Genomic DNA, 14,300 nt, shown 5'->3' on the forward strand with positions numbered 1-14,300 from the left:
TACGCGCTCGCTCGGTAGCGGCGGGAAGGGCGTGAAGAGGCGGCGACGGAAGCGGATGCGCAGACCGGCGGCGGGGGGCTGAGGGCTGTGCCCGCGGCCGGCAAGAGGGCGGGGCGGCAGCAGGAGCGAAGCCGGCCCTGCCTTCCCCTCCGACCCCCATCTCCCCTCGCACCGCCCTCCTCATGTTCGCCCTGTGCGCGGGCGCGGCTCGCAGGTAGGCGCGGAGGGGAAGGTGGTGCCGCGGGCCCCGGGAGGGAGGCGCCTCGCGGCCAGCCGCGACAGGCGGTCTTCGGCGTGGGGGCCGCCTGACTGGAAGCCGTGAGAGCCCTGAGCTGCCCGCGGCTGACGGGGCAGGTCCTCGTCCCTCAGGGAGCCGGGCCTGGGCTGTGGCCGGGTGTCCTGACGTGGCGCCCGCGGTGGGGCCTGGCTGACCCACGTGCGGCCGGGCCGAGAGAGGAGCTGCCGGGCGGCTCTGAGGAGAGAAACGCCCGCTTGCCGGCGGTGGGCTGCAGGTGTGCGGGGCGTGCTGCGAGGGGCCAGGCAGACAATAGGGCAGGAAACTTTACAGCCCGTGGGGTTTATTGCCTCGGCTCCTGGCACAGTCCGTCTTCCCTGAAATAATCTCCGTTGTGTACGACTTCCAGGTGGGCAGGGCGGGTGAGGCCAGGTCTCCGCCTTGTTATTTTTGCACCGAGTGTCAGACGTACGGCAGGAAAAACAATAGATTGAGGGCTAAAGCTATAGCAGTGGGGCTCTTCAGCAAGGTGGATGTGAAGTGAGACGGGGCAATGTGTTTTTAATGGCCTTGTAGAAAGGTGTTGCTATTTCACGTTATATGAGGGGTGAGACTGGTATAAACGTGTTATCAAAGGGGCATTAATTCTTTTCACTGTAATGAATACTAGCTGTAAACAGACCTAGAAAACCAATGTGGAAGAAGACTCGTAGGTAGTTCTGGATGAACTAGATAAATAAGCATTATTGGAGAAGTTGAAAGGGCAAAAGAATATAAGCAAAGGACCCAATTTAATAGGAAATAGTAAGAGAGTCACAATGTAAATATGTTGTGGTACTGAAAATGGAGATGAATTTGAGTGTAAAATGAAGACGATGGTTACCTCTTGTGGACTTTTGAGAAATGACAGTTGTGTGCATACTGCATAAAACGTGCCATTTTTTTCCTATTTCACAGCCTTTGTTCAGATCGAATTAGGATTGAGGGGTACTAGCAGTTAGAAAATAAGATCCAGGATTTTTCTTTTCATAAGGTTCCTGCTGTTGTAAATTAATTGAACAATTTACTGCTGTAAAGTGAAGTTTACAACTATTATCTTTTCCTAATTTATATTTACATTCCTATTGTGTAGTCATTTTCACTGTTCTCCATATTTTGTTTTGACTGTTCTTGTTTGTTCTACAGATTTTTCCAACAAAAAGGAAATGAAGGATGGAAGTTTTTTCTTTAGAAAAAAGATTAAAAGCTCTATCTCTGTTTGCAATTTGCATTTGGGAACTATAGATACCTCCTTCTTAAGTAATAATAAAGTATTGGGTATTGATTGAATTTTTTTTCCCATCACTTGTTTTGTAAGTACAGCAAGGAATGATCACTGCACTTTGCTAATTGTGGGGTTTTTCCCCCCAGTTATCATTTGAGTGTGCCCAAATAATTGTTTCACAAAAGAGAGAGGTCTTGAATGCATAATAGTAACCTCTAACTTTCAGAAGTTAAGCAATTGGTTACAGAAATATTAAGTAGCAAAGATTCTCAGCTTCTATTTTTCCCAAGGGCATCTTAACATGAGATAGTTTCAAGTATCATGCCTTACATTGAATAAAACTGCATTAAGGGTTTGATTCTTTTGGTTAAAATAGGCAGCTGTTGGGAGGGAGGCTATTTCCAATTAAATACTTCTACTGGAAGTCAAAAGATTCAAAGATTAATATCTAGTTCAATAAAATGCATGGGAAAAGGCAGGCTAAGATGTAGGTTAATTAAGTAAGCGCAATAGTCTGTTTACTTCTTGAGAATATTCTTAGAAATGGAAAAAATATCTGAGTAAAAGTAGACACACTGATGTAAATAATTTCAGTGTCCTAAAATAATTCTCTAGGATTCTTGACTTCTGGAGTCTTTCTTTGAATATCTTCAAAATCAGGTTTTGAATAGGAAAATATATGTACACGGAGTATGGAAAAACTAGAATTTATATTTAAGATATAATTCTAGATTTCCATCACTGGAAAGAAACTCTGAACACTGGCTTTTCTCTTGATAAGGAAGTAAACCAGCAAGAAAATAGGGCTGGGGGAAAGAGGCAGGAAGAGGAATGACATTGGAACGTAAAGAAACAGGGAAAACTTTTGGAGTCACTTTCTGATTTCATACTTATCACCATAGAGTGTGTGTGTATGCTTTCATTAAACTATCAGGTCCAACACCTCAGCAATGGAAAGGGCCAGACAGGACACTTGGAACATTTTTCCCTTTCCCTGTGGTCCACAGACTGCACAGCCTCCACTGTGTACTGCAGCAGCAATTTTTTTCCTGTGGTCGAAAGCAACAGCTGCCACCTTTCTAACCACAGCAGGCTTCAGAAGAGCTATTTGTCTATTAGCCAGAGTTTGCAGAACAAAATCATTCCCTGGACTGGCTGAGATAAAGATGTCAGGCTCGGAAGCCTTTTGTGTACTGAATTTGACCCATAGAGCAACAGTTGGACCACACTAAGCAATGCAATTAATGTCTTTTGAGGACATACCTGTTCTATCATTCTCTCTACAAAGGAAGAAATGCCTGGCTTTTAAAGATTTCTTTTAAATGGTTTGGGTTAGTTCAAAAGTCTGTCCTTTCTTCTACAGGAGCCAGGGTCAGGTACCTCAGAAGCATGTAAGATAGGATGAACATTCAGTACTGTCTTTTCAGAATAGTCTAGAAATTGGGGACTTCGTAACACAAAAACAGTTGTCTTGTATGATCTTGTACAAAAATTTGTCCAGTAATACCTTTTTACATTGAAACTGCCTCCTAAGACTGTGTTTAATCTCTTCCTGGGTTATCAGAGGCAATGAGGGAAAAAATGATCCCTTTTCATTCTCTCTATCTCTATGATTTTATAAATCTCTGAAGTATTTCCTCTGGGTTTTTTTTTTTTCCCCAATCTGAAGAATCCCAATGTGGTTATTTGAATGGAGTTCACTGCTCACTGCAGCTGATTGCTACTAACTCATGATGGCTTAGTAGAACAGGAAAAGGTTTTGGCAGGTGAGAGAACAGAAGGAGAGAGAGTTTATAACTGTTGGGAGGATCAGAACTGCACATAATATTTGTGTGCTTCATGGTATTACAGAGTGGAATAACGAATCTTTGTGTTTTGTTCTTTGTTTCACCATTATTATAATTTCCTTCTTTTCAGCTGCTTCTTGGCTGGTGTTTTTGTTAAACTGTTATGTCTCCAGAATGATTAGATCAGCTCACAGCTCATCACTGTGCGTGTAAAGTCAGAAGTGTGTCACTTCACATTTATTAAGACTGAAATTCACTTTGTTAGTGGTTTTAAACTTTACTCAGTGTTGTGACATTCTTTCACATCTTTTTGTGGCTGCCTTTAGTACACTGTATTATCATCAGTACATTATCATCAGTAAATTTTGTCACTTCGTTAATCCCACCTTTTTGTAGATGAAGTATAAATATGTGAAAGAATATAGAACCCAGCATGTAACCCTGCAGGGCTCCCCACTGGTCACCTAGTTCCATTCAGAAAAATGAGCAGCCATTTCTGTTTGTTTCCTGGCTTTTAGCCGTTTATCCCTAAGAGGATCTCCCTTCTCATCACACAGCAGCATGGTTTCTTTAGGACCTTTTGGTCAGCAATCTTTGGAAATCAAATAGACTCTATTAACTGATCTCTGTCTGTTGTGACTTCTTCACAGAATTCCAATAGATATGCGAGTCAAGATTTCCCTCTGTAGAGGAGACTCTTTTCCAGTACATATGCATTTAGATTAGGGAAGACAAGATGAGGATGGGGGGAATTATACTTGTCTCTGAGCAAAATACATTTGGGGGTGTGTGTTCATAATACCGTCTCTAAGAGAGTTCTGTTTTTAAGAGACACTTTTTATTTCTACTGTTGAGTGTGAAATGATTACGGTCCTTGGCCATACTTACCATGCTGGAACACTCTTTCACATAACCTGGAACCAGCCTAGGAAGCACTCAGTGTTGTTCGGTCACTTTACTCAAAAGCTAGAGCAGAAAGCAGGCTTCATTTGCTCACCTAGTTTGTGCTGTTTAGCAGGCACACTGTAGCACAGAGTGCTGTTTGGGATTTTGGAAGCATTGAAACAATCACGGCGTGTTAGAATGCACTGTCTTCCCGAGAAGAACAGTGACTTAAAATGGTGCAAGTAAGCAGGATTAGGTCATAGTTTTCCAACTAGTAATGTCAAAGAACATTTCTCATTGCTTTGACTATATGAGACTCAAGATCAATGGGAAATCAAAGGGCATTTCCATGGTACAGGCTGAACTGATTAACTGTGGATGTAAATCAAAGATGGTTTACAAACCATCCTCAATAGCTTTCTTAGTTGGAGTCAACAAGCTGTTTTTCGGGCATTAGCTGATTGCATTCAAGTACTGAACTATCCTGGCAGTAATGGTGTGTGCTGTTTGCACTAAACAGCATGCACTTTACCTGCTGTTTATATTGCTGACACAATAGACGTATGATAGATGCTTCTGCAGCAGCACCTGAGAGCACTGTAGGGCCTTAAAAGCAACACTTTTTCCACTGTGGTTCCATGGTTCACCTGATGGTAGAACCAAACAGTAAGATAAATCTAATGAGCACCTGCCACATCAAATTCAGTGTAGTACACTTACTGTCTGCATGGGAGTGTTGAAAAGTCTCTCAAATTCCTTTCTAAGATCCTCCAAGCAAGTTGTGCTGTGATGCAGGTTTGTTGCGGCACAGAATGGATTCAGTTCACAGAATGGGTTTGGGTCTAGTTTAGCAGTCCTAGTAATTTTTGGTTTTGGTTTGCTTGGTTGTTTGTTGGGTTTTTTTTGGTTTGGGGTTTGTTTGTTTTTTAACTTAGAACCATGGATACCATAATTTTAGAGATCACACACTCTGCAGAAACAGTACCCTGATGCTTCTATGTGTTCCACTCCAGACTACTGTGTGGCAATAACCTCCTCCTATGAAAGTCATTCAGACCAGTTTCCAAATTCCTTTTGTTTAAAGACTATTGGAGAGGGCTGGGGGGGCAAGGGAGAGGATATAAATAAGTTGTAACATGTTATGCACATGTGTGAGTTCCTACTTAAGCTCTGGATTTTCTGTAGTTTCCACAGAGTGCCTTTTTCAATTACTTTGCTGTTGTTAATTTTCAGAGAAACCAGTAAATGTTTGTTGCCAGATTGTAAGGTCGTAGAAGTAACACTGAGGGTAATTTATGTGTCAATAAAGATTTTTAAATGTTTGTATAACTTGCAGCTTTTTTGACTCACATTGATCTCAAGAGCTAAAAGTACATCTATTATAGGGGTATAATCAATGTAGAGTGTACAGTGAATTAAGTTACAGACAGTCCTTTTTTTCTGAAAGATGTAGTGACAAAATGGATGGTTTAGTGTTAAAAGGCACTAGATTTTCTTCTGTTCCTTCAAATGCAGCTTAAGGAAAAAACCAGTTCCTAATGGCAGTTACAGAGCTTTAAATTAGGAAGTACTAAATATGCTGTCCTCTTGCTATAGTGAGATCTGTGTGTGCCAAACACAGTCATGACACAGAGCCAAGTACGTTTCTAAGGAAAATGGCCCAGGAATTCAAGGCATGTATTCACTGTTCCATCCACTGTCAAGAGCCAAATGGATGAAAGGACTGAGAAGTGAAGTGTAACAAGGACTTTAAATGTGTTTGTCCAGCGGAAAAAAGTGATTACTTATATTGTGAGGCTGCAGTCTCATTCCTTTGGCTCAATTGAAATAATGTTGCCCTATGATTAGCTTTGAACTATTTAACTGTACTTTGCTTGTTCTGTCTTGACCTTTTTTGGGTTTGTTTTTTTTTTCCCCCCCATTCTGGTTTTTGCCTTGGCTTACTCAGTCCTGTGCTTACTTTGCTTAATTTTGTCCTTACTTTACTATAAAATATACAATTACTTCTTGTCTGAAACTGTGAGTGAAAAGTGAAACAATATGGATATATATTTAATAATTCAAGCAAGAATTAAGGATCTCTACATATTACAAAGATTTTAGCCTATTAAATTTCTATCTTAAAATCCATCCTGAGAACACAGACCAACTGCAATGTATCTTACATTATATTAGATGCTGCTGAATGTTCATCATGGTTTGTTTCTGAAATGCTTTTTAACTTCTTCATTTAAAGAAAAAAAAAAAGTATTCCATTCTGTATGAGGCTTGACTGTTACAAAGCTTTGCTTTAACCACGTCTGTCTGCTATAATTTATATAGGTTTGGTAGCACTTGATTCTTACTTTCAGGGAAATGCCAACATATGGCATATCATTCAAGTATTAAATAATTTGTCCTGAGGCAAACTGTCAGGTTTTATATTGCCTTAATGGGACATGTCTAGTTTTGTTTTGTTTTTTTAACAAGATCGCTAGGTGGAGTCAAAACACTGGGACCCTCTGAATGTTGGTTGCGGGTACCTGATGAACGTGGTCTTCACACACACAGCGCCGGCTTCCAGCGTGCAGCGCTGGTCCTCCTGCAGCCTGTAAGGCTAGGAAGTGTTGTTTAACCAAGATCTGTGGTTTCAAAAGATAGAAAGAGCAAAATGGGCTTACTGATGTTCTTAACTTTACAAAGCTTCATACAGTAAATTAGTGATTGAAAAAGTTGTTAATTTCATTCATTGCAATTTGCAAATCTGCTCTTACGTCTATCTGTAGGAATGTCCCCTGAAGTATACATAAGGTGCAGCAAGAAAAACTTAATGGTATTTATTTGCCATTGAAGTATTTCAAAACTAGAAGATTACTAAATCATCTGAATTAGAGGCCCCTCTCTCCTTGTCTTTCTCTCTCCTTTTTAAAATCTTTAATCTCCCACTTTACCCCTGAAGCTGTTATCCCAGACCTTTTGTCAGCAGAGAATATAGTTTTCCATCCTATATGAAGCTGATATGCTCTGATTTTTGTGTAGCTGCATGGAAATGTCAGATCTATTAGCAAGTACAATAAATTGGTTTGTATATATGTTTCCCAGAAATACATTTATTAATACACTTTTTTCTGTAAAATTATATTTGTCATTGTAACTAATACTGTTTAGGTGAAGATTAGTTTGAAAACTGGAAGTACTATTGAATATTCATGGATGGAGTCATAGCTATCCATATGTAATCAGAGTTAAATGAGACAGCAGGCTTAAATCTTGACCATATTATAAAATGATTATCAGTAGTAGGAGCATATTGTGGACAAGCTTGCAGGTTTTTATGTTTGTATTTTCTAAAGCTGGTATTACCCTTTGCTGCTTCTGCTTCATAGACTGTGGCTTTCTTGTTTCATTTTAATAGCATTAGTGGAGCATGCCAGCAAAGGGTTGCTTGGCATGTTCCAGTCATGGAAAATGTTTCTAAACAAACCAGACTTACATAAATGTTTAATATGTTTAAAATACTTATTGCACAAGTTAAAAATCAGTCTGTAAATTCAATTGCTTTGTTTGTCTTTGCAGCAGTTATGTTGGCCACTGTATTGCTGTAATAGAGTATTATAAAAGGTCCTTCTGAAATCAAATTTCTGTTTTCCGGAAGCAGCAAGTAATTAAATTTAGGTTTGTTGATAAAATAAATTACCTGGCATTCTAGCAAAAATAGCAGTGATTGGAGCCTGTAACTTAGAAGATTTGTTTTCTTCTTAAAAATCCTCTTTTAGAAGTAGCTACTAAGCTTTTAAGTTGTTGTTCAACTTACGCTACTTTTGGTAGAAATTGTCATTCTTACTGCTTTTGGGATTGGCAGATTAATACCATAGTTTGTGAAAACAGCTGCTTCTATAGTACCCTTTGTTGTAGCTGAAAGCTCAAACCAAACCTTCTATGCCTTTCCTCCTGAAGTTCTCACAGATGGATGAAGCAGTGCACAAATGCGTGATGTATTTCAGCCTGCCCTGTGTGTCATTCCACTGCCATTATTAGACACCAGAGGACTCACCCAAGAAAAAGACCAGTGCAAGTTGCCAACAGAAGCTAGTTAGATATTCACAGTAAAAGTGCAATGTAAATAACAGTGCTTTAATTTTGAAGGACCTCACAGGAACATAGGTATTGGAAGGGACAGTTGGGGTGATCAAGTCTAGTCCTGTGTTACCTTAGGTAACCAAGTAATATAATCCATTTTATATGCCGGTCAAGCTCCATGTTATAAATAGAGGCATTTTTACTTCCTGGTGCTTATTGGGCAGCTGTTTCAGAATCTCACTGCCCTGATAGTTACAAATGTCTCTTAAAATTCTAGCTTACATGTATTCCTGACCCATTTATTCTAATTTGTTCTTATGTCAGTATTATCTCTTAGCACCAATAGCTGTTTTCCCTTTGGAGCGCTTAAATGGAATGCTTAATGACAGCAATCATCTTGAGACTTTTTTTGCTAGACTATATCCATGCATTTCATACGAGTTTCTAGCTGTAGTGCAGGCTTAGGTGCCTATTGACACTTCTGATCCTTCTTTTAGGCCAGCACAACTGTTCTGAAGTCTCATATCAAAGAGATGATGGAACTGATAAGCTGAAATATAACAGTCCCCCCTGCATTTTTTGATCCACTTCATTTTCACCCTGACTCTTTTCAAAGTATGACCCTACCAACAGTTATGCTGCAATCATTGATGGAGCGTTCTTGAGGGACAGAAATGACCAGCAGAGGGAGGAACAGGAAGGAATAATAATATCTTAAGGCAATACTGCTGCTGCACATGAACCTTATCCTTAACTCAGGCTTGTTTAGCTACGTCTACCATTCTACACTGCACTGCAGAAAGTTGAGTGTAACATCTGAAACAGTTTGAACTAGTCAGTTCAGGCATTAGCAACAGCCTACCCATGGCCACATAGGGTAATTGCAGTATATGTGTAACATTATTTACAGACCTATATTTGTTTATCCTTCTGTCTAATTTAAACTGAATAAACTTCTGACTGCTCAGTCCAAGCAACGGTTGTCTCTTCTATAGTGTTGCTGCCATTTACCAAAAGCAAGCCTAAAATAATAATTGCACCTTGTTGGTTCAGTTGCTATTTGAAGAAAGCTGTTTGCTGTTGCATCTGGTTCCTACCATTATTAATAGAATTTATTTTCCAGTTTATATCTGGCATGTTAGAATTTCCCTCAGTGATACAATTTACTGTAATATTTTCTCTCTAATAACATGACAAGTGTAGTTGCAGAGCACTTTTGAAACAGTCATACTGTTTTAGCTATACTCTTCTTTCTTGTTTCTTTGTAGTCTATTTAATTTTGGCATTGTTTCTTGAACAAATAAGATAAAGTTAGTAAATGATCTGTTTTGTTGCAGTATGCTACATGGAGTTTGGGGAATTTATTTATTTATTTATTATGTAGACAAAGAGTATGAAATACTAAGCCATGAAAGAAACGGCTAAGATTTCACCTATGAATATATTTTTACTTGCATGTTTTTTATTAATCTGATATCAGTCCCTGAGTACAATCTGATTGAGTGGTAGCAAAGTAACAACATGTCTGTAAATAAGTATTTGAAGAGTTGCATGTAGTGATTGGTTTTATGTGAAATGCTATGTTACAGACCCACCTTCATTTGATCAACTAGAAAGACTTCCAGGTCTTTCTGAGTTTGTACTGCCTTTGTTAATCTACATAAAATGACTGTTTGTTTGTATCAGCAGGAGGAGACAAAGTATCAGCATTTCAAAACTAGGCAGTTCTGTGTTTTCTTGTCTCTAACAGATGGACAACCACCTGTTGGCGTTTATGGCCATCATTTATGCACCTGTCAAATTTGTATGTGTATTCCTCAATACAACTAGCCAACATGCTAAGAAAATGAGGAGGCATCTTTTTTTAGTATTTAAAAGTAGTGCTCTGCAGTAGTCAGGGACTCTGCATTCAAGTTCATGAAATCAGTCCGACTTCGATTATTAATTAACTTGTTGGACAGGCTGAAATTAATGTGTTGGTGCTGTGACTAGTTTAGTGTTTGTTTCTGATAATGTGAGGTTGGTCAGTGACAGGGCTGTGTTTTCTGCATGTCTAGGTGAAGGTAATGAATGGCAGAAAGTTTTAAGTTCCCTTTAAAAAATAGTTATGTGCTTCATATCCTGCACTTTAGCATAGTTGTCAGCTTTTATGTTGTTCAGGCTGTTGTTTTCCTTTTAGTCTATTTTACTTTTATTTTGACCTTAATTTGGCACATTTCATGTTCTTTCTGATATTCTCAAGCAGGCTGGAGGAAAGCGGTAGAGTTCAGAGCCTTGAACCTCCTTTTGAGGAGGTACCCTTTCAGCTCCCCTGAGGTTGTACCAGAGCTGCACTAGCAATGTGTGAAAAACTAGACAAAGGGCAGTCCGTGCTAATTCTTAACCTTTTACTTTCATGAAAACAGCTTAATTTATGATAAACTTCTAAATCCCACCTGGAGTACTGCGTCCAGCTCTGGGGGCCCCAGTACAGGAGAGACATGGAGCTGTTGGGGAGAGTCCAGAGGAGGGCCACAAAGTTGATCAGAGGGCTGGAGCACCTCTCCTATGAGGACAGGCTGAGAGAGTTGGGGTTGTTCAGCCTGGAGAAGAGAAGGCTCCAGGGAGACCTTACAGTAGCCATCCAGTACCTGAAGGGGCCTACAGGAAAGCTGGAGAGGGACTGTTTATCAGCGAGTGTAGTGACAGGACAAGGGGTAATGGGTTTAAGCTGAAGGAGGGTTGATTTAGATTAGATGTTAGAAAGAAATTCTTTACTGTTAGAGAGGTGAGGTACTGGAACAGTTTGCCCAGAGAGGTTGTGGCAGCCCCCTCCCTGGAAGCGTTCAAGACCATGTTGGATGAGGCTTTGGGCAATGTGGTCTAGTGGTGGGTGTCCCTGCCCATGGCAGGGGGGTTGGAACTAGATGATCTTTAAGGTCCCTTCCAACCAAAACCATTCTATGATTCTATGAAACGAGATTCAAAGTCTCAGTAGTCCAGTGGAGAAGCTATCAGAGAGATAGAAGTGGAAGGAATATTCTTTATTCAGGTTTCATTTTCAGACTTAAATCATCAATATGCCAAACATTTATGTTTCTGTATGGCAGTAGAAGGGAAGAGTAAACATCTTGTCTACACTGGTATGGGAAGATTTAAAGAAACGGTAGTGACACAAGGAAAAAAAATTCTAAACTGTTGTGATTTAACCCCAGCCGGCAATTAAATACAACACAGGCGCTCACTCACTCCCCCATGGCAGGATAGGGGAGAGAATCTGAAGAGTAAAAAGTGAGAAATCTCGTGGGTTGAGATAAAGACAGCTCAATAAGTAAAGCAAAAGCTGTGCACACAAGCAAAGCAAAACAAGGACTTAATTCACCACTTCCCATCAGCAGGCGGGTGTTCAGCCATCCCCAGGAAAGCAGGGCTCCATCACGTGTAACAGTGACTTGGGAAGGCAAATGCCATCACTCCGAACGTGTTCCCCCGCCCCTTCCTTCCTTCTTCCCCCAGCTTTATATGCTGAGCATGATGTCATATGGTATGGAATATCCCTTTGGTCAGTTGGGGTCAGCTGTCCTAGCTGTGTCACCTCCCAACTCCTTGTGCACTTCCAGCCTCCTAGGTTGGTGTGAGGAGCAGAAAAGGCCTTGACTCTGTGTAAGCACTGTTCAGCAGTAACTAAAACAACCCTGTGTACCAACCATTTTCAGCACAAATCCAAACCATAGCCCCATACTAGCTATTATGAAGGTAATTAACTCTATCCCAGCCAAAACCAACATAAAGTGTAGATAGAAATGTCTTTAATTTTTGTTTTGCATAAAAATAATTTTGGCTAGGCTATTTCTAGGCAATTCCTCTTATAGACAAGTGAGACATTTAATAAAAAGCCTTGCTGTGAAACAGAAGCCCTATGTGTGGCTCTCTTCAGATTGTTGGCATTTCACTCGTCTGCTTTGTTTTTCCTTCAGGCTAAAATTGCCTATCCTTTTATGCGTGCTCCCTGCATTGTATGCCAAAACCTATCTGAGCACTTATGCACATACCACACTGCTTTTGTAATAAAATTACTACAGGTACAGTGGCTAGTTTTAAGTTAGAAAGGTATTTGATACAAAATAGTGTTATTTAAACATCCCTTTTAGTAGCAAGCTCTCTGGGTGTGTTCTTATATTTCTTTAGTTACAGCTGAAAGTTTTAAGTTGTCATTATTGCCATAACAATATATGATTTATTTGTTTTAAATTATGTGACTGAAATAGGGAGGCAGATAGTAAGTCTCTGTCAGCCAGAGATCCTCCTCTGATGCCTCTATGATCCTCCTATGATACTAAATATCGCAGTAAGTTTCACTCCTTGAATGCAAGTTGTCTTTTAATTACTATCAAATTATTACTTCCCTCAACAACTACATCATATATAACTGAGCTATTAATTTAGTCACCAGGTGGACCGGCGACTTGTGACTGTGTGGGTTTCTATTAGCCCCACTTTAGTCAGTTGCCTCAGTGTGTATCCTTCTCCTTTATGCAACCAAGTTGAATGTTGATTTCTTGGGGGTAGGAAGCTAGAAGCCTCTTTTTCTGAAGCCAGTATCTTCTTAACTTATATTTGGATTCATTGCTCCAAATCACTTTTTTTTTTAATATTGTCAAAAAGATTAGTGTAAAGGCAGCCATTGATTGCACAGCACGCTAAGATCAGTTACGTATGTAAACTTTTCTGCTAGCTAAAGCTGAAATATAGTTGATTTATATAATGGGGATTAATAGTACAGAAATTACAGTAAACTTATTTACCTCTTATGGCAATAGAGTGAAACTGTGTATTTAAAATCCACAATTACATTTTCAAGTGAGAAACAACTGGAAATTTTCCTCCTATGACTGATTATGTGGTAGACGTCCTGTATAAATATAAAATTATTTGTTATAATGAACATAACCAAATGACTCTTTTTGTTTTGGTGTCCTGTTTTGTACATCTTTGCAGTTCTTGGTCTTCATAATCGACAAATCACTATGTGGGTTTTATTCCTTATTTCAAAAATGCAAATACTGTCTGTTTCCATAGAGTTTCAATAACTCTAATTCTATTTTTCTTAGAAGATTGAATAATAATTTAATCTGTCTGGTTTTGTCAATACCCAAGTTTTTATCCCTGTCCACACTTAGTCATTTTCTAGGTGGAAAAAGTAGAAGACAACCCTCTGATTTATTAAAAATTAGACTTAATTGATAAGGGTAGTATCTGTGTATGGTCCTGCTGGACAAGCTATGGCTCTAAAAAGGACTTTGTTCTTGCTTCTAAAAATATTCTGTAGTTATTAAAGGTCTGTTGCCTTTTTTTAATGTTTACTATAAAGTACCTCTTGAACTGGAATCTTCCTATGCAAAGATAATTTTTATACTTTCAGGTCCATTGGGCCACAGCTTGTGTTGAGAATGACATTAGGAGCAGAAATTACTAGCCAGCTCAAGGCTTCTTCATACATAGCATCAGGCCGAAACCTTTTGAGATGGGACCTGTCACCAGAGCAAATTAGAACAAGAACAGAAGAACTAATCAGGAAGACAAAACATGTATATGACAGTGTCGGGATGCTTGATACTGGAGAAGTAACACATGAAAATACTGTACGGGCCTTGGCAGATATAGAAATGGAATACGCAGGTTAGTGTACATTTTCTTTCCATAGGGCATTCCATCTGCACATAAAGAAACATTGAGAAAAGATAGCTGTTGCTTTCAATTCTGATCCATGTTGTTCTTGTGTAGAAGCCTCTCAAGGATCCTCTGGTCATATTAACCTTTCAGGACCTCTCAGCAATATGTAACATGATCAATTACAAAGTTTTACTGCTTTATTCTAGAGACAAAAATAAGGATTAGCAAAACTGTGCTGTTGATGTCTTTGACACATCCAGAGAATTGCATTGGTCACCTGGGGTTTTTTTGCATGTGAAGCTCCACAGTTACATTTTCTTATCCGACTGCGTGCAACCACTAGGGACAACGTACAACGGCGTAGGCTGCAGCGTCTGCGGTATGCATAATACATTCAAACCTGATAAGCAGTGCTTTT

The 14,300-nt window shown here is 39.6% G+C and overlaps 1 protein-coding gene across 2 annotated transcripts in view; it reads left to right on the forward strand.

Moving 5' to 3' along the window:
• Nucleotides 1-82: 82 nt before the first annotated feature.
• Nucleotides 83-14,300, forward strand: part of NLN (neurolysin) — a 40,030-nt gene continuing 25,812 nt past the window's right edge. The window contains exons 1-2 of one of the 2 annotated variants that reach the window (XM_054810188.1): nt 83-214; nt 13,632-13,888. In XM_054810188.1, the coding sequence (XP_054666163.1) occupies nt 183-214; nt 13,632-13,888 (289 nt within the window). In that variant the 5' untranslated portion in view covers nt 83-182. Of the gene's footprint in view, nt 215-383; nt 513-13,631; nt 13,889-14,300 lie in introns of those variants that run through there. The other variant, XM_054810189.1, reaches the window with a different exon arrangement.

Source organism: Grus americana, chromosome Z, assembly GCF_028858705.1.
Source record: "Grus americana isolate bGruAme1 chromosome Z, bGruAme1.mat, whole genome shotgun sequence".
Taxonomy (NCBI): Eukaryota; Metazoa; Chordata; class Aves; order Gruiformes; family Gruidae; genus Grus; species Grus americana.